General features: G+C 42.1%; 4 protein-coding genes across 4 annotated transcripts in view; 2 read left to right on the top strand and 2 right to left on the bottom strand.

The window, feature by feature from the left end:
- Positions 1-881: 881 nt before the first annotated feature.
- LOC308286575 (large ribosomal subunit protein uL16-like) lies at positions 882-3,328 on the bottom strand. Its single transcript, XM_080727650.1, has 2 exons — positions 3,229-3,328; positions 882-1,767 (listed from the first exon to the last, which is right to left on the bottom strand). The coding sequence occupies exon 2, from the start codon at positions 1,757-1,759 to the stop codon at positions 1,109-1,111; it is 651 nt and encodes a 216-aa protein (XP_080583776.1). The 5' UTR covers positions 1,760-1,767; positions 3,229-3,328; the 3' UTR covers positions 882-1,108.
- Positions 3,329-4,755: 1,427 nt separating this feature from the next.
- LOC308286564 (glutamine--tRNA ligase-like) lies at positions 4,756-7,092 on the bottom strand (the record flags this gene model as incomplete). The annotated part of the gene is made up of 1 exon (XM_080727638.1): positions 4,756-7,092. The coding sequence occupies one exon, from the start codon at positions 7,090-7,092 to the stop codon at positions 4,756-4,758; it is 2,337 nt and encodes a 778-aa protein (XP_080583764.1).
- Positions 7,093-8,651: 1,559 nt separating this feature from the next.
- Positions 8,652-19,239, top strand: psma5 (proteasome 20S subunit alpha 5). The gene is made up of 10 exons (XM_080727649.1): positions 8,652-8,695; positions 9,063-9,112; positions 9,793-9,859; positions 10,413-10,539; positions 10,992-11,059; positions 13,007-13,114; positions 14,933-14,991; positions 16,655-16,757; positions 16,858-16,944; positions 18,594-19,239. The coding sequence occupies exons 2-10, from the start codon at positions 9,084-9,086 to the stop codon at positions 18,669-18,671; spliced, it is 726 nt and encodes a 241-aa protein (XP_080583775.1). The 5' UTR covers positions 8,652-8,695; positions 9,063-9,083; the 3' UTR covers positions 18,672-19,239.
- Positions 19,240-20,577: 1,338 nt separating this feature from the next.
- LOC308286935 (sortilin-like) overlaps positions 20,578-24,708 on the top strand; it is a gene marked incomplete at both ends in the record, with an annotated part of 46,174 nt that continues 42,043 nt past the window's right edge. Inside the window, one exon of the mRNA XM_080728057.1 lies at positions 20,578-20,826. Coding sequence (XP_080584183.1) covers positions 20,578-20,826 — 249 coding nt within the window. The remainder of the gene's footprint in view (positions 20,827-24,708) is intronic.

The following is a 24,708-nucleotide window of genomic DNA, read 5'->3' as shown; positions in this document are numbered from 1 at the left end:
ACTACTAAATCTTGACACTAGACACCATTAGGGTACTAAGAAACATGACGTGTGACCTTAAAAATGTTGTACAAAGAGAAATATAGATGTGATTTGAATATTTTCTGCAATTCTTTTGCAGTTTCTGCCATGAAGTAGTGTCAAAATGTGCTTGAATCTTAATAACCACGTTAATGAGTTCCTTGGGTGCAAATGATGTGGGAAAATGTGTTGATTTGTCTCTGTATGTTGTTTACTTCAAGAGTTATGGTATTTATTATCTCCATCTTATGTTTTGTTTTGGGGATAGGTGTAAGAAAGGGTTAAAATGAACCCCAAGCCACGTTGATTGACCACGGCAACAAGAAGCAATATTGTCTAGACACCATTAGGGTTCAAAAAACAAGTGGTATAAAAAGAATACACCTTAATGTACAAAGAGAAATATAGATGTTTTTGAACATTTTCTGGTCGTTTTTCGCTGTTTCTGTCCTGAAATAGTGTCAAGATGTGCTTGAATGTTAAAAACTGACGGAAATAAATTCCGTGTCAAAATCATATAGAAAAATGTGTTCATTTGTCCCTGTAGGTTGTTTACTTCAAGAGTTAAGGCATTTTGTTATGTCCATTGTATGGTCCAGATTGGGGATAGATGTAAGAAAAGGTTAAAAATGAACCCCATGGGACATTAGTTGACCACGGCAACAAGCAGAAATCATAACTAGACATCATAACGGTCCTAAAAAAACAGGTTTCGAAAACATGTCATTGGGGTGCTGGTAGACCCATCTCTCCTGCCCTACTATTAGGGATTACTGTGATTATGGTAAGATGAAGCTCACGTTTCATATCGCGCAAACCATACCTATAACGTTCATTAGTCTCCACAAAAAAGAAAACGATTTTGGATTTTTTTTTTAATTTTTTTATTTTCAAAATCTTTTTTTTTGTTTTTCAAAATTGCTCCAGGGGCCACAAGGAAGGTCCCCGCCAGTTGAATACCCATGATGTAGGGCCTTCGGCCTTCGAGACAATGGTGTTTGCATAGACGGCCAACTTAGCCGGATGCGCGACGCTACGGTGGATTCGAACCCACCAGAGCGAACGCCACCAGAGTGTCATCAGAGCTCTACTTGGTGGTGTGCAGGGCCTTCCAGCGCGTCAGAGGGCCATGGTCGGAGATGTACTTCACACCACAGCCGTCAGGAACCACGCGCTTCTGCGCCAGCAAGGCGTCGAAGTCGGTGGCGTTGAACTTTGTGAAGCCGTACTTCTTGGAGATGTGGATCTTCTGGCGCCCGGGGAACTTGAACTTGGCCCTGCGCAGGGCCTCGACCATGTGCTCCTTGTTCTGGGCCTTGGAGCGCACGGATATGATCACCTGGCCGATGGCCACGCGGGCCACGGTGCCTATGGGCTTGCCGTAGGCGCCGCGCATGCCGGTCTGAAGCCTGTCGGCTCCGGCGCACGACAACATCTTGTTGATGCGGAGGACGTGGAAGGGGTGCGCGCGCACGCGGATGTGGAAGCCGTCCTTGCCACACGTCTTCACCATGTACTTGTTGGCACAGATGCGAGCCGCCTCCAGGGCCTCGGACGACAGCTGCTCCAGCTCGTCAGAGACCATGTGGGCGCACAGGGGGAACTCCTCCACCCCGGCCTTCTTCCTGCCCAGGTCGAAGATCCGGATCTTGGGGTCGGGGACGCCCCTGCAGAAACGGGACTTGGGGTAAGGCTTGTTCTTGCAGTACCGGTAGCAGCGGGCTGGTCGGCGGCCCATGATTCACACTGCAGTGAGAAGGGAGAGGATACAGATGTAAGGGTATGTATCGTGTGAATTGAACTCAGTTTATTTTGATAATATATATATATATGATGATATACAGATGATGTCATAGTGATGATGTCATATTGATCATGTTGATAATACATCTCCAATTCTGGCACTATTCCAGTCCAATCCAAGCTGCATTGTAAAACCACACTGACGTCCCCATGTTTGAAACACGACATGTTTAGAAATGACGCTGGGCACAGTGTTGCTTCTCTGTCAGCAGTTTGTAGAATTAACTCTCAATTAAATTCAGAAATATTTACATAGTCACAATGTTCCTTTGTTCTTCTTAACACTTTTCTTTTCACAGGTAGGTACACTGGTAAGCATAATAACAATTATCTTTCCTTCTACAGGTAACAATTAGTCAGGTAAAGTATCCAGGTAGGCATACAGTACATTTCTCACACAGTTTAAACACTTAATAAGGTGAGTATTAGGTAGGGCTATGTATTCCCATTTATCATTTCTTTTTCAACAGGTCAAACCCAGCAGGTAAATATGCATGTAAATATACATTTTTATGAACAAACAGACTTAAATCAGCTTAGAGTGCAAAACCACTGTAAACACAAAATAGTTTCCTCTAAACTCTGTTTATGTGCAAAATCACTAATCACAAAATCGTTTTCTCTTCTCAACTCTGTTACTACTGTTTGAATGAATATAATGCACGTGGGTTATCACACACACACACACACACACACACACACACACACACACACACACACACACACACACACACACACACACACACACACACACACACACACACACACACAGCTTGCGCTCGAGTGGGCGGGGTCTATGGTCTGGAAGCAGGCTAACGCCATGCTAACACACATTAGCCACGTCACCTTGCATGTGGCCTAGCTCCTTTCGGAACCTCGAGAAACTCGAAGCACTGGGGTGAAATGAAGACTTTATATAGCTCAAAAGATCAGCCGGTTCTGTGTTTTTAGACGTTCCTCCCTGGTCACGTGGTATATACACAAGTTACACAACGGGGAAAACACAGAACCGGATGATCTTTTGAGCGATATAAAGTCTTCATTTCACCCCAGTGCTCCTTCGAGTAGTTTCTTCCACCATAAAGAAGTAAAACGATTATAGTTTAACAGAGGCCCGTCACTTTTTGGATAGAGTGTTCATCAAAGGTAAGAAGTGATCGCTAACGGCGGATCGTCGATCCAGCAACAGGATTCCGGAGCTGCGTAGCAGTGGAGTGAGGGGTTCCGAAAGGAGCTATATGTGTGGCCATGTGCTGTATTGTGCATTGAATCAAGGCTTTATCCAAACTATCAAACTAGTACTTTCAAAACACTCAAAATTCGGTCACAAAGTTACCCAAAGTATAAACAAACCAACAGTACAACAAATTCAATCATTCATGAGCAGAAATACCCATTTTATACCTGAAAATGGGAGACGTTTAGGAATGACGCTGGACACAGTGTCGCTTCTCTGTCAGCAGCCTGTAAAAGGAAGCAACATGCCCGGCGCGTTCAATATGGCTTCCTCTGCAGGCAAGACCAATCGATAACCAACACCATGAGTCTGCACTAGTTGAGACTAGTAGATGACAGATCCACAGATCTCTTTTATTTCTGTTCACCTTTTAACTTGTTCACTTGTTTACATTCATCTCTTTTATTTCTGTTCACCTTTTAACTTGTTCACTTGTTTACATTCATTTACTGTCACCAAACGTTTTTAAATGTATATTTATGAACCATTATGAACTGTTATTTTATTACATTTATTAAATGAATTGTTGACATGGGTCACCATTATATCACTATCACACATATCTCCTTGTATGGGCTGTTCTGTCCGTGACATCAACTGTGGTGATGTCGGTCTCTGCGTACTTTCTACTGTATGAAGTTAGTCTTGTGTGAGGTTAGTCTCGTACTGCGTACTCCTGTTCATACGGACATAGGTAGGGACCTAGGGACCTACACACAAAGCCAGACGTAGGATCGGCACTGCTCAAAAATATAACAATAGAGGTTCGGGCCACTACACCTGCAGTGGCCCAAACTTGTGAATTTATAATGACACATTAATCACATCAAGAGTTCACATCAACTGCAAAAATTCAACAAAAATCTCTAAAGATATCAGAATCATGTCAATTCAATTTAAGCTGGGTGGCTGCTTATGAATAAATAACATATACTGTAGGACTGACAGAATGTATAAATATATCCGTCGTAGCCTACCGGTAGGTAGGTGGGGAAGCTATATAATGTATATTGCTAACAGAAATTGAGACGTGGTAATATACTGTTACATTATGAATGTCGCCTGGGACTGTTTGTCATTGTTTTACCTTTGTTTTGTTTTGTGGTTGTGTTTGTTGTATTGTATTGTATCTTATCTTTTTATTGAATACTTTTTATATTGTGTACTTTTTCTTTCATTTTTTGTCCATTTAGATTTCTGTCTTTTGTATTTACATTTTTGAGCGGTGGCGACACTGTCTCCTAGAGTGGCTTCATCTGTGTGTTACTATCTATGTTACTTTGTTGTAGCCTGGTGAGCAAGTCATTGCCATCCTACTTATATGTGTGAAAAACATTTGCATCAAGAGTTTGGGTCGCTACGCAGCCTTTACACCTATGTTGCTTCACCAATCCAACTGATATGCCCATATATGGAGATTTTTAACAGACCGTGTCCCTTTTATGCACACATATGGAGATAGATCTAAATGGAGATAGATCCCTGACCCTGATGTCATCAGTATATGCCCATGTCTGGGCAATGGGCATGCCCCCTTTTGTGCCCATAATGGAGCTGAGTGATCTTTTGTGTTATCTATCTAAATGTTTTTTATTATTATTATTATTTCTGTAGTATTCAATCAATCAATCAATCAATCAATCACAGCGTGTCCAAGAAATATATTTGTTTTGTTTCTGTTGGCAGGAAGTTGATCAGATCTTCCCCGGGTCCTCTTTGAGGGTGACTGTTCGGTTGAAGACCAGCCTGTCTGCTGTGCTGTCAGGATCCACTGAGAAGTATCCCACCCTCTCAAACTGGAACCTGTCCAAGGGCTTGGCTTCCTTAACCGAGTGGTCCACAAAGGCACTGGCAATCACCTGCAGGGAATCGGGGTTCACGTCACTCAAGAAGCCCTCGGGCACCTCCGTCTGATCCTCTGGATTCTTGTGCAGGAACAGTCTTTCGTAGAGTCGCACTTCACACTTCAGCGGCTCGCTGACCCAATGGATGAAGGCCTTGGGCTTCTCAGGGGCGTTGGTAGAACTGCAGTAAGTCACCTCCAGCTCCACTACTTTGCCCTGAGGGTCCTTGATGACCTTCTGCACGGAGATGACGTTCCCAGCATGCTTCAGGCCTACCGGCTGTTGTGGAGTCAGTCTCTTGTAGCCCTCCTCCATCACTTCTCTGAAGTCGCTCTGTTCAATGAAGACGGTGCATGTAAACGGAACCACATGGCTCCCCATGGCTTCATCAGCCGGAAAGTCTGGCACACTGATGCTCGTCTTTGAGTTTTTAGGAAGGTTGGTTATGGTGACTTTGAGGGGTTCGAGGACCGCCATTGCTCGACGTGCCGTTTTGTTCAGTTCTTCTCGGACGCAGGCCTCCAGCAGGTGTGGCTCCGTTGTCACCTGGGCGACCGTCACTCCCACCCGCGCACAGAAGTTGTTGATGGCCTTGGCCGGGAAGCCCCTCCTCCTGAGCGCGGTCAGCGTGAAGAGACGGGGGTCATCCCAGTCTCTGACCGCTCCCGTCTCCACCAGCCTGATGATCTTCCTCTTGGACACGACCGTGTAGGTGAAGTTCAGACGTCCGTACTCCCACTGGACAGGGCAGTACACGTCCAAGGCGTTGCACAGCCAGTAATACGACGACCGCCTGGCCTGGAACTCTTTGGTGCAGAGCGAGTGCGAGATGTCCTCTATGGAGTCACACAGACAGTGGGTGTAGTCGTAGGTCGGGTAGATGCACCATTTGTCCCCCGACCGATGGTGCGGCGTGTACTTGATGCGGTAGGCCACCGGGTCCATTTTCCCGTCCTCCATGACCATCTTCATCCTGAGTGTGGCCTCTCCCTCCGCGAACAGGCCCTTCCTCATCCTCTCAAACAGCACCACAGAGTCCTGGGCGGGCCGCTCCCTCCACGGCGACGGGGGGACATTGTGGCCCTTCAGCTCCTCCCCCTTCTGGTGGCACACGTAGGCGTGGCCCCGGCGGATGAGGTCCACGGCCAGGTCGTAGAGCTCCTGGAAGTAGTCGGAGGCGTGCGTGATGGCGTGCGGCTCGTAGCCGAGCCACTCCACCATCTCCCTGATGCCCGTGAAGTACTTCTCCTCCTCCTTCTCGGGGTTTGTGTCGTCATACCTCAGGAAACAAATCCCGTTGTTGGCCTTGGCGTAGCCGAAATTGAAGTTGATGGCTTTGGCGTGTCCGATGTGGAGGATACCGTTGGGCTCGGGTGGAAAGCGGGTGCGCACCTGCCCGCCCGTGACCTGCAGGTGCTTTTTGAGCAAGTTCATGGTGTTGGGTGTCGTCACGTAACCCTCAGTCTTATAGTTCTCTCCTGTTTTATGGAACTTAAGTGCCTCTCCTCTTAGCTGATCCATGATAAACGTATCCTCTGTGGTTTTCGCCTCACCGTTCACCGCCACCTCCGCTTGCTTCGCGTTCACCTCCATCTCGGGGGCCTTGGCCTTCTGAGCCTTGGGTTTCTCAAGGTCAGCCTCCGTCTTGGCTCCCAAGAGCTGCACCACCCGCACGTCCACCTCGTTCTTTATGAGTTTGCCATCGGCCCACTTTAGTGCTGCGCGCACCTCTCCCACGAGCAGTCCCGTGTGAAAGTGGTACCTGTCCTTCAACAGCTGTTCCTTGTGTCTCTCGATCGCAGACTTGACGGAGTCTTCGATCTGCTCCTGCGTCACGACGACTCCCACTCCGCACGCCGTCTCGAACTCCTTCTGGTCGACGGGGTGGTCCTGCTGAGGACGGTTCTTCAGGAAGTCCAGCGCAGCCGCCAGCTGCGGTTCCGTGCGGATCTTGCGCTGGGCGATGTGGTGCGAGAGGAGAGCCAGGTGCTTGGAGTCCTTGAGACGAGACACCATGCTGTAGAGCAACGTGCCCATGGCTTTGTCCATCCCTGACGCCCCGTGGACGCTGTTGGCCTGAGTGATGGCCTCTTTGAGAGTGGAACTCAGTGTTTCATTCTTCAACGTTTCCTTTGCCTTCATCTCACTGAGCCCGATGGAAGAGAAAAGCGCCAACATATCGGCCATTGTTTGTTCCTAAAATCACACACGTGCCAAACCTGAATGTTCTTTGACCATGAACGCATTAGGCGCAGACTTATAGGTGGATAGCGGTGTGACGTCACAGACTATGTGTGATTGCTACTTGGTGACATAGGGTGGCAGTGACATATAAGCAATGCCGCCTTGCAAACATGAGGCGTTGTGCGCTTGTATATTTTCACAGTATTTGAAATTGGAACCAAGTCAAACATAAATGTAATGCCTCAGCTCCTATAATTCCAAGTGCTTGTCAGGGTGTGGAATCCCCACTTCAAATATAATTATTTATTTTCATGGGGTCATAGCCTGAAAAGGTTGAGAACCACTACTGGTTTAATAATAAAAGACTAATTGCTCGGAAAACAACGGTTCAATCCAGTATAAGGATGCTATCTGACATGCTTAATGTTCTCTATTATTTATTTTGTCCTGCACGAAGCAAGCACTGTTGAGGTTGTACAATAGTGTTTTATATCTTGTATTTATCGACGGTGTTGTGTTGAATGTGATGTATTTTTACCGTACTATCTATACTATACAGTACTATTCTTTTTTCCCCCAATTAAAGTGTATATAATTATTTGAGCGGTTAGCACTGCTCAAATAATTATACACTTTAAGTGGGTTAGCACCACCCAGACAGAACCCCCCCGCGAGTCGCAAATGACCCACGGGCCGCCTATTGGGGGACCCTGGTCTATGGGTTTGCCGCTCTGACATCGTGCTCTAACTGACATCACTGTGATGTCAGGGGAGCCACTCTTAACAGAATGGGTTTGCCGCTCTGACGTTACGCTTCGCTGTGATGTCACACTAATAGAATCACTTTTATGCCCAATTGCCCATATATGGAGTTCCCTGATGTCATCAATATTAAGCCCATATAACATGACTTCATATGGGAATGCCCATATACAGTATATGGAGGCCACATCGGCCACATACCACACTAACAGAATCCAAATTTTATGGCCAAGACAGATGTTCAAGACAGCCCATATCTGTGTGGCTGGTTCTACATGTATGGGCATAAAAGGGATTATGATGTCAGATGTCATAGACATCATAGGACTTTCACATAACGACTAACTGAGTAAGCATGTTTGGGCTCTCACAGCATATCTCCACATACAGTACATGGATCTCCATATATGGGTACCAGCCTGGGGTCTCCATATATGGGTAACTGAGGTGTCTTACTAGTTAGAAGATAGATAGGAAATAGATTAGTCGTTTTTATATTCAGGGTTTATCTTTGTGAATGATCTAAGTGGTGTACAAAAATAAAGTTATTTTTTTTCCTTTTCTCGAGTCACTTGAAGCTTGGATTTTGTTTAGCTGATCATTAACGATCGTTCAACGTCAATAAACCCAGTTCTTTTGCAGGTTTGATATTTTAAAACTTTTTTTCCCTTTTTTTTTTTTTTACCAGATCAGTGTATGACAGTCAAGTCAACTTAAACGTTATTTAGTCAAGCGGAACTCCCGTTTCATATTTGTGAATGTGATTGATGCTGTTGCCCGTCGGTGCGGTCTAGATGTGACACGCCGGCAGCGACCTGAAAGCAGCTAACTCATTCAAGAGGAGGTAAACATTATTAAACACTTTAAACTCTCTGTTTATGACTTTATCTGCAGCAAAGAACACCAGCCAAACACTGACACACGTCCCCGTGGACACGGTGGTGACTGATCCACTTTTAAAACCCGTCTTGTTTGGTTTACTGGCATGCTGCATGCAGTTTGCTTTATTAGAGACTTAATAGTTAGCTGTTAGCACAGCGTGCTAGCTGTGTGCTGTGCTGTGCTGTGCTGTGCTGTGGTGGATAACGTTAGCCGACTAGCTAACATGTAACATCACACAGAACACATAATATTATGTGTATTTAGTTGAGCAGATTATTATTCACAATCTTTTCCACGTCAATAAACCCCAGTTCTTCTTCTTTTTGCAGGTTCGACATTTTCATTAAAACATGTTTTTGACCAGATCAGAATATGACAGGTAAGACAAAGTGCTTTGTCATAGATTTAAACGCACAAAGTGACTGTAAACCTTTGGTGTTGTGTTATCTTAACTTGATGTTTTGAATCAGCAAAACATGTAACTCACAATCAATATTTTTTATCCTCATAGATTGTTATTGGTTACTTCAGATGAACTTTTTTCTAAAGCAGCCAAGATCCTTTCACTTTCGTTAAGGAGACACTGATGTGTTTGTTTTTTAGTTAGTACTGTACTTTATGTCATATTTTAATTGATTGATTGAAGTTTTTATTAGAAGTTTGCATAGGAAAAGGTACAGTTTCATGACAGTACAGTCCACTGGTACAAGGTACACCCAAGAAAGACCATGGATTTGTTTCAGTTGAGATCCTTTTTTTAAAACTAATAACATTGGTCGACAGACAGATCGAACACTGTACTATGCTGAGAAGATATAGTCTACTAATAGGGAAAAAGACGTTGTAAAACAATGCAAAATAAATGGTATTTATTTAGGATAATTGTTGTTTTTTGTCTTTTTATTATTTTATCTCAGCATGTCAATGTTTTTTTTTTTTTTTTTTTTAACTGTTTGACCCCAGGAATCGGAAGCACAGTCACTCACTGCTGAGGCATTCATATGGGGATCTGAAATATACAATGAACAATTAATAACAACAGTAACATGTCTGTTTCAGGGGGGTGAACACCTTCTCTCCTGAAGGAAGGTTATTCCAGGTTGAATATGCTATCGAGGCCATAAAGGTGAGTCTTTCATGATGATGATGCTGATGATGTGTGTAAATCATGATAACTAAGGGAGGATCTATCAAAAAGCCATGGTTATGTGTTGGTAAATCAACTGTGTATAGAGGAGAGAGTTGTGCGAACCACAAACACTACGCAGCCTTGTGTAATGGTTTTTGGCTTAGATTGAACATTTTGTCAGGTGAAATTCCTGGACACGGTAACGATATAATACATGCCAACATAACTCTATGATCCACCTTTTAACCTTTTCTAAAGTGACAATTAGATTTTTTTGATCTTTTTATTAACTCTAAAATGTCAAATTAAACATTGGCCAAATTGTCAAATATTACAAGCAGAAATTGTGAAAATAGCCGATCTACACGTAGATCTGTGTAGATCTGCTATTTTCACAATAGAACCGTGTTAAACAAGATGTAATGCCTCAACTCTTGGTGCTCGTCAGGGTGGGGGGGTCCCCAGATAAAATATGATTATTTTGGGGGTCGCATCCTGAAAAGGTTGAGAACCACTGTGTTAAACAACATGCATGGTGTCTTTCGTCCAGCTGGGCTCAACAGCCATCGGCATCCAGACGGCAGAGGGAGTGTGTCTGGCCGTGGAGAAGAGGATCACCTCTCCTCTCATGGAGCCCAGCAGCATCGAGAAGATTGTGGAGATCGACGCGCACATCGGTGAGTTACCAAATACAGACACAAGTAAAAGTATTCCTCTGCAAGTTAACGGTACAAGTTAAAGTATTCCTCTGCAAGTTGAGCTGTACTTATTTGACAATTTGGCCAATTTTCTGATTGTTTTTATTGTATAGTTTGTTGATCATGTTTGATGCTGTAATGGTCTGGACTTTTTTGTTGTTGTTTTTCTTTAGGTATTAAAATGTTATTGAAAGTCCTTTAGATTGTCACTTAACTGTCATCTGTGGACCCCCTCCCCCAAATCATGTGGGGGTCCTGACCCACAGGTTGAGAACCATTGTTTAAAGTAATGTTAAGTATACCGTTAGCACCAAGTTAACATTTAGTTGAGCTAGCTGTTTGTAGCCAGGTTCAGTGCTCCATCAGGTTAAAAAACTGCTTTGTGTAAAAAGTGTACCGTCTCATGAATACAAAACCGTTTCTTCTCGCAGGTTGCGCCATGAGTGGCTTGATAGCCGATGCTAAGACTCTCATTGACAAAGCAAGAGTGGAAACACAGGTATGCTATGTTTCTTGACCCTGAAACATAAAGTGAAGGTAGCCTGACACACATTTTCATTTGGTTTCACTCCATTATTCAGTCTGAAAGACCTTCCTACTGCAGCCGTTTTTGGGATGGGCGTTGCCAAAAGAGGCAGTCTTCGCCGATTGGTTCACCTCCTAATCAATCACAATAATAGTAAAGCAGATGACGTCGTTGTTCAGCTAACCAAAGAAACTGGCAGAATAGAATAATCGCTGGAACATAGTTTTTAGCGGTGGGTGCTAACCGTTCCTACGTCTGGCTTTGTGTCTGTATGAGCATGAGCAGGGGCGGAGCGTTCGGTTAAGCTGAGTAAGTGGCCGCTTACCGGACCGCGGGGGCCCGGCCGTCGGCTATGGTCAGATCACATGGATCTTATCATCTTTAGTTTATTAGGACTAGCCAGTCCCCCCTTGGTGTGAAGCAGACAGACTGTGATGTTGCTCTCTCTGGAACTGCCCCCCCCCCCCCCCCCCCCCTCACTCCATCTCTGCTTGCAGGCAGTTGGGACTGGGAGTGTGCTGCTTGTTAGGGTTAGCCAAAAACGTTTGCTAATAATATGGGGTCGTGACATCAAAACGTTTGAGAACCCCTGTTATAGAGCAACGCTAAGAAAAAAACGAGAGATTAATTGCATGGCCTGTCTTGGTCATGGAAAAAAGGGAAACGACACCCTCGGCAGGTGCTGAGCGAGGAAGCAGTAATCGGTGTGAGGAAGAGCATTGGTGCAATAAACTAAAGCATCTGTCGCTTTGGAGCCCTCAGTGTGAGAGCGTCTTGGTCATAGCACATTCATTTCTTTTCATTATTATTACAGTTATTTCTTTATATATTTAAGTTGAGAAATCTGCCCTGGGCAATCTATACATGAATGTTTTGATTTAGAATGTTTCTGTGATCAGTGCCAAAATAAAAACGAACAAAAACTAACAATTAAATTGTTAAATTGCAAATTATAATTTGTATGACGCATCGACCGTGACAAATCCTACATTTCACTGATATTTGTGGTGTTGTGTCACATTTCCGTGGTTGTGTGAAGAGATAGAAATAGAAAATAAAAGTCCCAAGTTTCATCGCCAAGCCTTCCTCGGCGTGTATCATACATAGGCAATTATTATAATGGTCTATCGCAATTATGTTACATATAAAAGCAATTATTTTGTCAAAATCGTTTCCATGTTCCTATATTTTCAAACATTTCCAAAAATAGTGGAAATAGCAGATCTACAAGCTCACATCGCATTGCGACGCGTTGTGAGCTTGTAGATTGTCTATTTCCACTATCAACGTTGTTTTTTAAATATAAAGTTGCCAAATGTGTCAGCCATTTCTTTGTATTTTTAGATTTTTAGGTTATGTGTCATATCGGCTATGTGCAACTTCAAAGCCTACAATCCAAACAGAAATGTAATTGTCAACGACAAAAACACAATTAAATTGTTAATCGCAAAGTGACGAATCATACATGCCGAGTAAGGCGTGACGCCGGAACAGGTCCATGTCAGTAAGCGTAACCGGGAACGGAAACGACCTACGTCATCTTGTAGTCATCAGACGGACTGCACTTTGGCCGGAAGCCCGGAACTAACTGGAAAGGAAACGCAACTAAAAAAAAAAAAAAGTTTGAAATTGGTATAATCGTTTAGTTTCTTTTGGTATAATCATTTGGTAAGTTGATCTTTTATTTCAACTCGTACCACGACTAGCGAGGATAAACTAATTTATTTGCATTATTGCAAAAATAAAGTTAAGTCATGTGGTAGTTTGTTGTTAACAGGCGGCCGGTTTAGGCCACGCCTAGACCGGATCACATGGCCCATTTAAAACCAATACCAGGCTTTCCTCCGAGGTGGAAAGTCTGGTGACGTGAGGTTACATCTAAACAGACCGAGTGTTGTGCTGGTTTCTCCTGCTCCACAGAACCACTGGTTCACCTACAACGAGACCATGACGGTGGAGAGCGTGACCCAAGCTGTGTCCAACCTGGCCCTGCAGTTTGGAGAGGAGGACGCAGACCCTGGAGCCATGGTCAGTTACTGTCCACTTAGTTCTTAGGGTCTTTAAGCTCGACGATATTCAGGACGGCAAGGCCAGGCGGAGTATGGCTGCTATGACGCAATCGCCGTAGCAGAAATCGTTAAGCAAACAGCCGTCAGCGACGGGGGCCACACCCCTTTTACTGAACTCTTTGGTTCCCATGGTGACGCGTCTATGCAGCAGACGTTGTGGCCACTACCTGAAAAGGGAGCTTCTGGCGTTGTAGAGACAGATGGCTGCGATGGCGGCAGGTTTATATATCGAGGCGGTGATCATTTCCGGTTGCCGTCTGTCGTAGCTGTCCATTGCTTAACTCATTGAATGCCATTTCAAGATGGCCCCCAAGTACCAGACTGCCACTATCCTAGATTTCTAGTGCACAGATCAATTTTTAGTGCACGGATCGTGCACGCCCATGCACCATATATGCATCATATGTGTAGTACTTTTTAACAGCTTTCAAACAAAAAAATCCGCTTGGAAATCCGTTCAGGCATTCATGAGATAGAAGCCTTCAAAGTCAGACAAAACAAACACTGCCACCTTCCAAATTTCTAGTGCACGGATCAATTTTTAGTGCACGGATCGTGCACGCCCATGCCTAGATCATGCACCATATGTGTAGTACTTTTTAACAGCTTTCAAACAAAAAAATCCGCTTGGAAATCCGTTCAGGCATTCATGAGATACAAGCCTTCAAAGTCAGTCAAAACAGCCATTTTTGACATTTTGAAAGATGTGTTTGTTATGGGGCTAAACATGCAATTTCGCAATTGCGATCATGCCTAATACATTTGAGGCATTTTTAGAATTTTTTTTATAAAAAAATGTTTTGAAAAAAAAAAAAATTTTTTTTTTAAATGGCTTCCAACTCGGGAAACTCGGGCTGTGGCAGCCTGGGAGTACTGTAATAACTCGTGAAACTCGTGCCTTGGCAGTCAATGAGTTAATGACGATATTATCTGTACCCTGGAGCCATGGTCTGTCACTCACCTCAGATCCATAGACTATTTATCACAGTGTCCGAAATACTGTTTCCTAAGCCATATTAACACCTATTTGGGGCACATAAAATAATCACACATTTTCTATTCAAAATATATTTAAAAAAAAAAGCAGATCAGTCACACTATTTGTCACACAAACTTAAGTGTTATATCTCTTGTTTTGTTTTTGTCAAAAAGTTGAAGCTCTCTCCACCTTTTTAGTTAATCCAGTTTAAATGTTATTGTGGTTCAGTGCTAATATTTAATACTTCAGATTTCACCTTGTTAATCTGAATCCTGTATGAGTTTTCTCTAACGATTGGATGAAATTGGTATCCTGGCCTGAACATTTATTTTCTGTTGACTAAAGAGCTGGCGAGCTGGCCCTGTTACTGAACACTCACTCTATAGTAATGATTACTATCACAATACAGAGCTATTTAACCCTGTTACTGAACAAACACACTATAGCAATGATTACTATCACAATATAGAGCTATTTAACACGGTTACTGAACAAACACACTATAGCAATGATTACTATCACAATATAGAGCTATTTAACATGGTTACTGAACAAACACACTATAGCAATGATTACTATCACAATATAGAGCTATTTAACACGGTTACTGAACAAACAGTCTATAGCTACGATTACTATCACAATATAGAGCTATTGAATACTGTTACTGAACAAACACTCTATAGCAATGATTACTGTCACAGTATAGAGCTATTTAACACTTATTTTAAACAAAATATATAAAACGTCACTTAACACCCTTTATTGTCCTCTAAAATGACTGTCCTCTCTCCACAGAGTCGGCCCTTCGGTGTAGCCCTTCTCTTCGGGGGTCTAGATGAGAAAGGACCCCAGCTGTACGTATTATACTCTGATCACTATCCAACACACACATGCTCCTGCAATCTGCAAAAAGCGAATTTATAAGGCTGGCAGGGCACTGTGCACCCAGAACTAGAAGCAACTAGAGGAACCCAGGACAAAGCCAGGATAGGCAAGAAGCACAAACCTACGTAGATGCACTGCGGCACGACAGCTTAGCTGACAACACTGTAGAGCAGGGGTTTTCAAAGTGGGTGACGGGGAACCCTGGGGTGCCGTGACGGCAGTCCAGGGGTGCCGCGAGATAATTTGATAATATTTGGAATTTATTTGGACACTTAAAAAATATTTAGTATCATTTTAATAAAAAGTACAAAGTTATTTTCAGTCAGTTCTAACCAAAATGGCTATTATGTCAACGTTTTCCTCGCAACATAATCACTAGAATATCATCACCGTCAGGCAGAGACCTCTGTCGCACTAAACTAGTGAAAACAGCCGATCTATCACGAGGCGTTGTGTGCTCGTAGATCTGCTGTTTTCACTAGTTTAGTACATTTTATAGATGATAAATACAAAACGAACGGTTTTGGACATTTTCCACCCGACAACGACGATATGCTATAAATATAAGGTGCTGGGAGTGAAAATTATAATGTAGGGGTGCCTCGGATTAAAACAATATTCATGGGGTGCCCTGAGACAAAGGTTTGGGAACCCCTGCTGTAGAGCCACTGTAGAGTCTAGACCCTGATGTTAGATAGGAGAGAGTAGAGCGTTTAGCTAAGAGCTAGCAGCTCGTGCTCTACAGGAGCACGAGCTGCATGAGTGCAGCCTAATGTATACAGACGTCACGTGAAGGAAAAAATAAAGATCTGCAAACTAAGAACATGTTGCACCTTGATGCGTTGTCAGCTTGATCTGTTGTTTTTGTCACATGACGCCTTTGCTGGTTTCTGTCTTGGAGCATTGATAGCACGCTGGTTTAAGAGTCATTTCTTAATTGTGATTGCTATGGAAGGCCTGGAAATGGGGTGAAATACTTGGGAAAGGGTTTTTGTCGAAGATTCATTGTTAACCCTTTTAGAACGGGTACACATTATTGTGTATCATTATTTTATGCTTTAACTATTGAAAAATAGCAGATATACAAGATGACATCGCGGCACTGAGTGCCGCACTGCGAACTTGTAGATCTGCTATTTTTTTTAAATCGTGAAAATTAGAATTTTGACCCGATTCTATAAGTGTCTTTTGAATCCTAAGGTTTTTTGAAAAACCTATGTTTCTATGTCAGCAATCTGGCCAGCCATCGTCAAAGAAAAGGTCCTTTTCACTTAACTGGAGCTCAGTTAGTCTGTTCTTGAGAGACTACTATGTCAGTGGTTCTCAAACCTTTTCATGTGAAGGACCCCCAAAATGATATTTATTTGGCCACGGACCCCATCTAAAAATATCTAGCTCCAGGGACCACCCAGAAGCAAAATTTGAGTTACAAACGTTCGCTTTAAAAATACATATATTCAAAGATTTGCACACATTTTCACAACTTTTTCAAAAATAGCAGATCTACAAGCTCGCAGCGCGGCACCGTTTCACTGGTTAAAGCATTCAATAATTCTAGGCCTAAATGTAAACATGTGTGGGAAGCCTTGGTTTTAGTCCCTTCAATCGTGGTGCATTTCCTTCTGCCTCCAGGTACCACATGGATCCATCAGGCACGTTTGTCCAGTGCGATGCCCGGGCCATCGGCTCGGCCTCCGAGGGAGCTCAGAGCTCATTGCAGGAGGTCTACCATAAGGTATAGACACACTAATTCCCTCTCCACTTTCATCATCACAGTGTAAGGTTGTCACAGCTAGCTAAAGTCTCTCTCTCTCCTCCCCTGTGGTGAATGACAGTCTATGACGTTAAAAGACGCCATCAAGTCCTCTCTCACCATCCTGAAGCAGGTGATGGAGGAGAAGCTCAACGCCACCAACATCGAGGTTTGTCACCGTGTCACTTTTAACTGCATCTTCAAAATGGTTCCATTTGTAGACTGCATCCATCCATCCATCCATTCATTTTAGCCGAATGGGGAGTTTTCCGGGTTGAATTGTAAAACATGGCACAGGCTGACTAAATAAGTGATTTAAACTTTTTGGAGTGGTGAAAGCACTCCCAATAGACAGGTGGGTGGGTGGGTGGCTGGGTGGCTGGCTGGCCGTGTCCGTAGCCTGGCAATACCTTGAGTGGCCTCACACAACACACTAGTTAAAGGAGGGGCGCTGTTTTGTGCAGGCCAGGCACACTCAACACACACACACACATACACGCACGCACGCACGCACGCACGCTGCTCAGATTCACCACTCCACTTCGAACCGAGGTTTGATTTTTTTTTTTCTCAACCCCTTCGTAACATTTTACTTCTTTGTGTCGTAACCTGAAATATCTGTAGGTTCCTAACCCTAACCCTTTTGATTTAATTTCAATTTACTTATATACTCACGTTAACTTTATGAACCTAAATACAAAAACAATGGACATAAAAAAATACATTTTAATACTACTATACTAGTCATTAAGCTACTAATATAGACTGACGGAATTAAAGCAGATCATGGTTGTAATTGTAACAGCTGAAATCAATAATATATCAGTATTCTGGCATTAACCTGCGGGCCGCATTAAGGCCGGATTTAGACTGCAGTCAAATCCAACCCAAATCCGATTTGGTTGTCAAATCCGATCTTTTGGCCCGGGTTTTCACACGGCATTTGCAAGTGACACAGATCTGATCTGTGCGTTCAGACAGCGTCAGCCCAAAGCTGCCCTGCGGCGACATGTATGCTTTGGTTACCGTGGTAACGACGTAGGCGTCATGACGTTACATCACTACGTCGACGCTAGTTGATTACGTTCAGGAAATACGACATAATAGACCATAGTAAACACACGTTACAATATTGTTTTTCTCTCTTCTTTTCTTTACTCTTGTATTTCGCTCTTCTCTCTGGTTTTAACTGTTTAGCTCACGTGTTTTCTCTCTTTTTCGTTTTTCTCATGTGCTCAGTGCGCTGTAATCAAATAGTAAATACTCGCGCTCTGTAATTATGTAATTTACAGCCGCGCTCAGGTCGCGCAGCAAGTGACGCTTGGCCAGTTTGATGTGACTTGCATGTGACTTGCATATAACTCTATGGGGTGGATGTGGTTGCTGCTTTCAGACTGAGTCAGATGTCCTCAGATCCGATATGGATCGGATTTGAAACCACCTCTGGATGTGGTTTTTCAAAATCGGATTTCATGTGACATGCATGTGACCTGTCTGGATTTAGACTATTTAAAAAAAATCGGATTCCACTTTTGATGTGACTCAGGTCTGATTCAGGCTAGATTTCAGTGGCAGTGTAAAGCCGGCCTAAGTGAAGGTGGGGGCCGCATGTGGCCCCCGGGCTGCCAGTTGCCCATGTATGGTCTAACCCTAAACTTATTGCTCATCTTATCCTCAGTAAACCAAATAAAAGTATACAAAAACCACGCCCCACCGAGCGGTGAGTGTGAGGTCGGCGGAAAGAATTATAATGGGGCGAACAGCCGGGAGGGCGAACGGATTGGTTACCCTTTCTTTAACCCTTCCCTCCGTCCACAGCTGGCCACAATAGAACCAGGGAAGACCTTCCACATGTATTCCAAAGAAGAGCTGGAGGATGTCATCAAGGACATCTAGAGCAGACTGGGAGGAGTCACTGGGGGAGGGGTCACCAACCACCAACCAACCCAACAACAACCAACTTCCCCATCAGCACTATGACGTCTCTCCTGCCATCCATAGTCAAGAGAGGTTCATGGATCGGACCTGCTTTTCAATTTCTAACGTGTCCAACCTATGGATCTGTCTCTCAAGTTACTGCTAACATGTCTACAGTTCTGTACAGGTGTCAGATCAGTGCTCAGACCTGATGGTAAAATAGAGGGAGGGGCTTTCTGATATCACGCTGTCCTCAATACATACAACCATTACCACTTAATAACCACACGTTTGTTTTCGAATAACAAAGAGGGTCGCATCCGATACCTTGTGAAATGGGAGAACATCTTCATTTTTTTCCGAAATGCATAGAATGTTTCGATTAAAGGTGGAAATATTCGTTAACCTTACGTCAAACTTGACATTCCTGTGTGGGGGTGTGTGTTCGTATCGGCGACAGAGCGATGTCATTTGGATGTTTCCTAGCGGGGTGGGGGTCTTTTTCTTACATATTAATGCCACATTAAACTGTTGTATTCTAAACGTTGATTTGACTCCCTATTTCTTGTGTTCATTTTGGGATTATAGCCATTAATATTCATATCATTATGATAAGTACAGTGAGTTCATGTGGAATAATAATTATATGCCCTTAACATGAAAGTACAGCACGCCTCCTAGTTCTACTGCGATCGCAAGGTAATTCTGGTATGTCAGTATAGTTGTAAGAACTTGTAAGTTGTAACAAAACTATATCAAACCAAATTGCCGTAATGATTTAAACAAAAAAAAAGGTTCTTTAGATTGGGATCCCAGAGATGAAATGATAATCAAACGTGGTTCCGTTCCGTGAACAGATTTTGGATCCTGTAAATTAAAAAAATCTGTTGCAGTGGTTTTGAAAGTGGGGTTTGGGGACTTTTAAATGAACCCTTGCAAGTCTGTCAGACAGTAGTAGCCTATATAAATGGAACCAAATGGACCCTAACTGTCAGTTAAGGGGGTCCCTCCTTTCTTGAATTTAAAAAAGGTTAATAAATAATTGAATCACTCTTCATCTTCCCAGTGAATTGTAATTCCCACGCAAACCACCGGAGAGCATCCACGCACCTTTTTCTCTTCAGTTGAGGGGAAAAAGATCCCCCCCCCCTTAAAACCCAATGAAAATGCAGATTGTTCTCCTCTCGACCAATCCTCTGCCATGCTGGAATGGGCCGTTATGTGGAGTGGAGGGGCAGTTAGCAACTGCATGGGATGAGGAGAGGAGAGATGGGATTTATGGCTTTTTGAAGTGAGCTGGATCTCTGGACTTTCGTTTTAGTCACTAGTTGTAGATTTTGATTAGAATTACAAATCACTTCAACCCAAGGCTATAGGCCTATACATTATCGCAATCTGAAAATAGCCTATCTACAAGCTCACAATGGGTTCTAGATCGGCTATTTTCAAAAGATTTTTCTACATTTTATTCATTGGGAAAACTTGTGAAATGGGACCTTCTGCGAGTACTTTCTACTATTATTGGTTGGCTTTATGTTTGATACCAAAACTTTTGTACTTTTACTCTAGTTCCAAACTTCTATTTGTGGCAGAGTATTTCCACTTTGCAGTAGACTTGGTGAAGAATTTGCGTTATTTTCCCACCACTGTTCTTTAGAAAGGAACGGCTCCCTACTGCGAACCGGACCCCATCGTTCATTTCAAGGAGCCGTTCAAAAGACTCGATTCGTTCGCTAACGTCCCACCTCCCCAGGAGAGGAGAGGAGAGGAGAGAGAGGGGGGCATGGTGGTGGTCTAAAAAGCCTAAATGTTTGAAAGCGTTCAAACGAGTCTTTCATTAACGCTGCTCAGACTCAACTCGTGCGGGTTTGGAAATATGATCTCCATGTATTGCCTTCTTCTTCTGGCGCTCGGGTTGTTCTGCAACATTAAGGCATTCGTGCTGGGAGGAGAAGAAGGAGGAAAGTTTGCAACAGCCGGCGGAGGAGTTGGAGTTCACAGGACTACCAGAGCCTTGTTGGAGAACGAAGATCTCTCTGAGAGAAGTGTTATTAGTCCTGCAGAGCTGAATGGACAGTTATGCAAATCTCTGCAGCCTGACACAGAAGCCACGCTGCAAGACAACACCCATACTGTAAGTTGTTAACCCATAGCCTACTGTAAGTTATTGTTATTGATGCTTCCTATGAGTTGTCTTTAATGTAATAAGTCTGCATTATTAAAACAGAACGTCCTTTCCACTATTCTAAAGACCTGAAGACTAATTATGCTACTGTAATCTTTGTAGATTAGATGGGGGGGGGGTTACTTAATTAAGTAAAAGTATCTAGGCTATATCAGGGTGGGTGACGTGACGTAACGTTTTCGCTGTCCTCGGTGTCAAACATGTATAAATAAAAAATATATTTGTCAAAAACCTTCTGAATATTGTGCAGGACATTAAGCTTTATGTGAACTTACTCAAGATTAAAACATTTCATTCCTCATTTCTTCAGAATCTTCAACCAAACATGGCAAAACTCATATGGTGTGACTGTCCTGACCTTGTTTCTCAAAGTGGGAACTTGAATAAAACTAAGAAAAAGAATTGCTAAAAATCATTTGAAAATGAATTTAGGCTAAAAAAAAATGTCTATTTTGAGCCTATATCTTTTCAAAGTCAAAGCATAATGTTTTCAGTCATTTCTGATCAAAAACATTTTGTCCCCCAACCCAAAATCATTTGGTGTGACACTAGTTTGGAAAAATTAAACAGGCAATTATTTGGACACCTATTGGCTAGAGAGGTCCTTCTTCTGTAAGGCTATTCAGCACTCCCAGCACAACTGCAAGACAGGTGTCTGAGGTGAGTTATGATTTTAACATTTTCATGAAATGCCATCTTGTTGAAACATTGACAAACTCACCATTCTGGATGTCTTTTGGTGTGACACCTTTTCTTTAAAAAAAGCTTAAGTTATTTGAAGTTTTGGTCATATTTCCATGTAGATCTAGGCTGCTTTGTTATAGCTAGCATGCTGTTAGCATGCTAATGTGTACATAGTAGCCTCAAGGTAAACCTAAATGGAGAAAACAGTAATATGGTGTGACACTTAATCATATGGTGTGACATGTCTGCTTGTCACACCATATGACTTGACTGTCACACCATATGATTTATACTGTATTTAACTACAGATATAACAACAAATAACAAAGTTCCATGTTTCTTTTGTACATTTAAACATTTGTTTTAAACATTTTTACATAAAATGTAATTTAGCTTCATTCAGTGATACTTCAAATTCATCAGACAGAGCAGAAACCCCTTCACAGAAACCTTAACATATTGTTTCAATCTAAACAATATTTTCTCTTTGTCTTAAACTATACATTCCATTTTCTTTTGTCAGCTGGAAAATGACAAGTGCTGAGAGAACGAGAAAGTACAGGGAGAAACTAAACAATGACCCAGCAAGGAGAGAGGAGCCAAAGGGGCGAGACTGCATTTTCTACGAAGAGCAGGAGGTTGTCTGTGGCATAGCAGAACCGCAACAAGGCAGCCGGTTTGCTACCCTCACCAAATACGACTGGCTGATGTACAATACAGTCTAAATGTATAATCTAATCTGATCTAATACTTTTGTACTTTGACTCACTGGACTGGACAGTGGACAGTGTTAAGGTAGGACCGAGACAAAACTAGCGAAAATAGCTGATCTACAAGCTCTCAACACGTTGTGCTGCGAGAGCTTGTAGATCAGCTATTTTCAGAGTTGCGCAACCCAGCACTCTTTAGCTAGTGGAGATGTGGTGTAATGTCATGATTCCTAATTACATTTGTTCAACACAAAATGCTGTGTTCAAGTTCAGGAGACTTCGGAAAAAAGCAATTTACCTGAATGCTGAGTTCTGTTTCCACTAATTGGTGTTAATAAAATGTTGCCTTCAATGCCTTGGCTCCAAGTGTGGCTATGCGCCTTATTGTCCCTTTAGGATCCTTCTGCCGTGGGCCGGCAGAAGACTTAGGTGTGCGTAGCATTCCTGTGCACATCCTCATCATCCATCTACTACTACAATTCTTTCTTATCCCATGTTAAAGCCCTACAATAATATCCTGTTCAGAAATATTAAGGCCATGTTATCCTGGGTAATTGTTTAATCAATCAGTAAAGTTCAGTACTCACTAATAGGTAGGTTAAAACACAGTTTGCTTTGACACATGAAGATATGATCATACGGTGTGACACTAAATCATTTGGTGTGACATTCCAAATAGTGAGAAATCATACCTTTATTAATGATTAAACCAAAAAAATGTTTATGGATTACATAGAGAATATTATCAGGAAGAGTCACAAATATTTGTGTAATTTTAGAGAAAGTTTTGACAGAATACATTTAAAATATGTTGTAAGATCATGAACATGGGCCTCACACAGAGTGTCGATTATGAAAAAAATATACAGATATAATTAATTTTCAAAAAACTATAGTGGATCACTGGTTAGTTATGATAAAGGACTTTGATAAAGTGAGTAACTTAAGAAAGATGTACTCCATTTTCATTTTATGAACAATTATTTTCATGTCACACCATATGACGATTTTAGGCACAAGTACAACAAACTGCTGAATAAAGTCTGATTCCAATAAAATATCTAAAAACAAAATGTATTTCCATAAGGTTGAGAGTGAGTAGAACAAAAGTAAATAACTTTTATGCCTGCAATTTAAAGTTTTTTTAAAAACACATTTTTTGGGGCGTCACGTCACTGACCCATCAATACTGCACATAGAAGTCCCGAATTCAAAGTTTACTTGAGTAAAAGTTCAAAAGTATTGGCCTCAAAATGTACTTAAGGTAGTCTACCAAAAGTAAAAGTAACCTATTCGTTGTGCACAATGTCCCATTTTCAATAATGAAATAGGCCTATATAAAATATTTTTGAAAATAGCAGATCTACAAGGCTCACAATGCGTCATGAGCTTAGTTATGATGAAGATCGGCTATTTTCAAATGACCGAAATGTAGGCAAGGCTATATATGGGCTGAAGTGGTTAATGTAGCCTACTGTATGTTTTGTAATAATAATCAAAATCTACAAAGTAAATTAATTGTCAAGAGTGGAGTAGAAGTAAAAGTATTGGAAATATTCAAGTGAAGTAGCCTACAAATTCCTCAAAATTGTTCTTAAGTAGGCTACAGTACTTAAGTACAAGTACAGTACTTAAATGTACTTAATTACTTATACACCATTGCTGAAAACTATTATGCTACTGTAATCATTGTAGATCGCATATAATATTAACTCTCTGGTGTTTACAAACAATACAATGAAAAACAAACCAGCTTCCAAGGCTCAAATTGTCTATTAATCACATTTTAGTAGGCTATAATCCTGAATATTATTATAAAAATCTTTGTGTGATTATTTCTGTCAGAATAGTTTTACTTAAACTTGTAGTTCACCCCCAAAATGACTTTTCTATTACTCATGCCATGGAGACTCGAGCTCAGTAATATTTGTTTTGTAGGCTATTTGTCACATTTTATTTGTCGATATGTGTTATTGTAAATTTACCCCTATTGATTCCGGATGTTTGGGTCCCCATCCGGAATCAATGTGGGTACATTTATTGTAATCAATTTTTTGTATTAGGAATGCGACAAATACAACAAAAATATTATGGAACTCAAGTCTCAATGGCGTGATTAGGCTAATCAATAGGGGAAAACAAATTGGGGGGTGAACTACTCCTTTAACCCTTAAGTTCTGTTCAGATTCACTACACCTTCGTTCTGTTCGGGTCATTTTGACCCGGTGGATATTTGGTTTAAAAAAAACAACACTAATATAAATTTTAACTTAACAAATCATCATGATACATTGACTTTGACTCAATACCAAACAATTCATATGATATATTTGGTAAATGTTTGCATTTCTGCTTTGCTATATCACATTAAACACTGAAAGAGCTAGGCGTTTTTACTGATTTAGCTGAAATCCATGTAAAAAAAAATACTTCATTT

This window comes from Nannobrachium achirus (assembly GCF_963921795.1).
Source record: "Nannobrachium achirus genome assembly, chromosome: 6".
Lineage (NCBI taxonomy): Eukaryota > Metazoa > Chordata > Actinopteri > Myctophiformes > Myctophidae > Nannobrachium > Nannobrachium achirus.
The sequence above is the reverse complement of the archived record's forward strand: the minus strand, read 5'-3'. Positions and strand labels throughout refer to the sequence as shown.

What these genes read in the sequence shown, in the direction of transcription:
- LOC308286575 (XM_080727650.1), bottom strand. Translation starts at nt 1,759, where the DNA reads ATGGGCCGCCGACCAGCCCGCTGCTACCGGTACTGCAAGAACAAGCCT.
- psma5 (XM_080727649.1), top strand. Translation starts at nt 9,084, where the DNA reads ATGTTTTTGACCAGATCAGAATATGACAG. An exon ending in ACCAGATCAGAATATGACAG is followed by an intron (nt 9,113 to 9,792) that starts GTAAGACAAAGT and finishes TGTCTGTTTCAG; the next exon opens with GGGGGTGAACACCTTCTCTC. An exon ending in ACGCAGACCCTGGAGCCATG is followed by an intron (nt 13,115 to 14,932) that starts GTCAGTTACTGT and finishes CTCTCTCCACAG; the next exon opens with AGTCGGCCCTTCGGTGTAGC.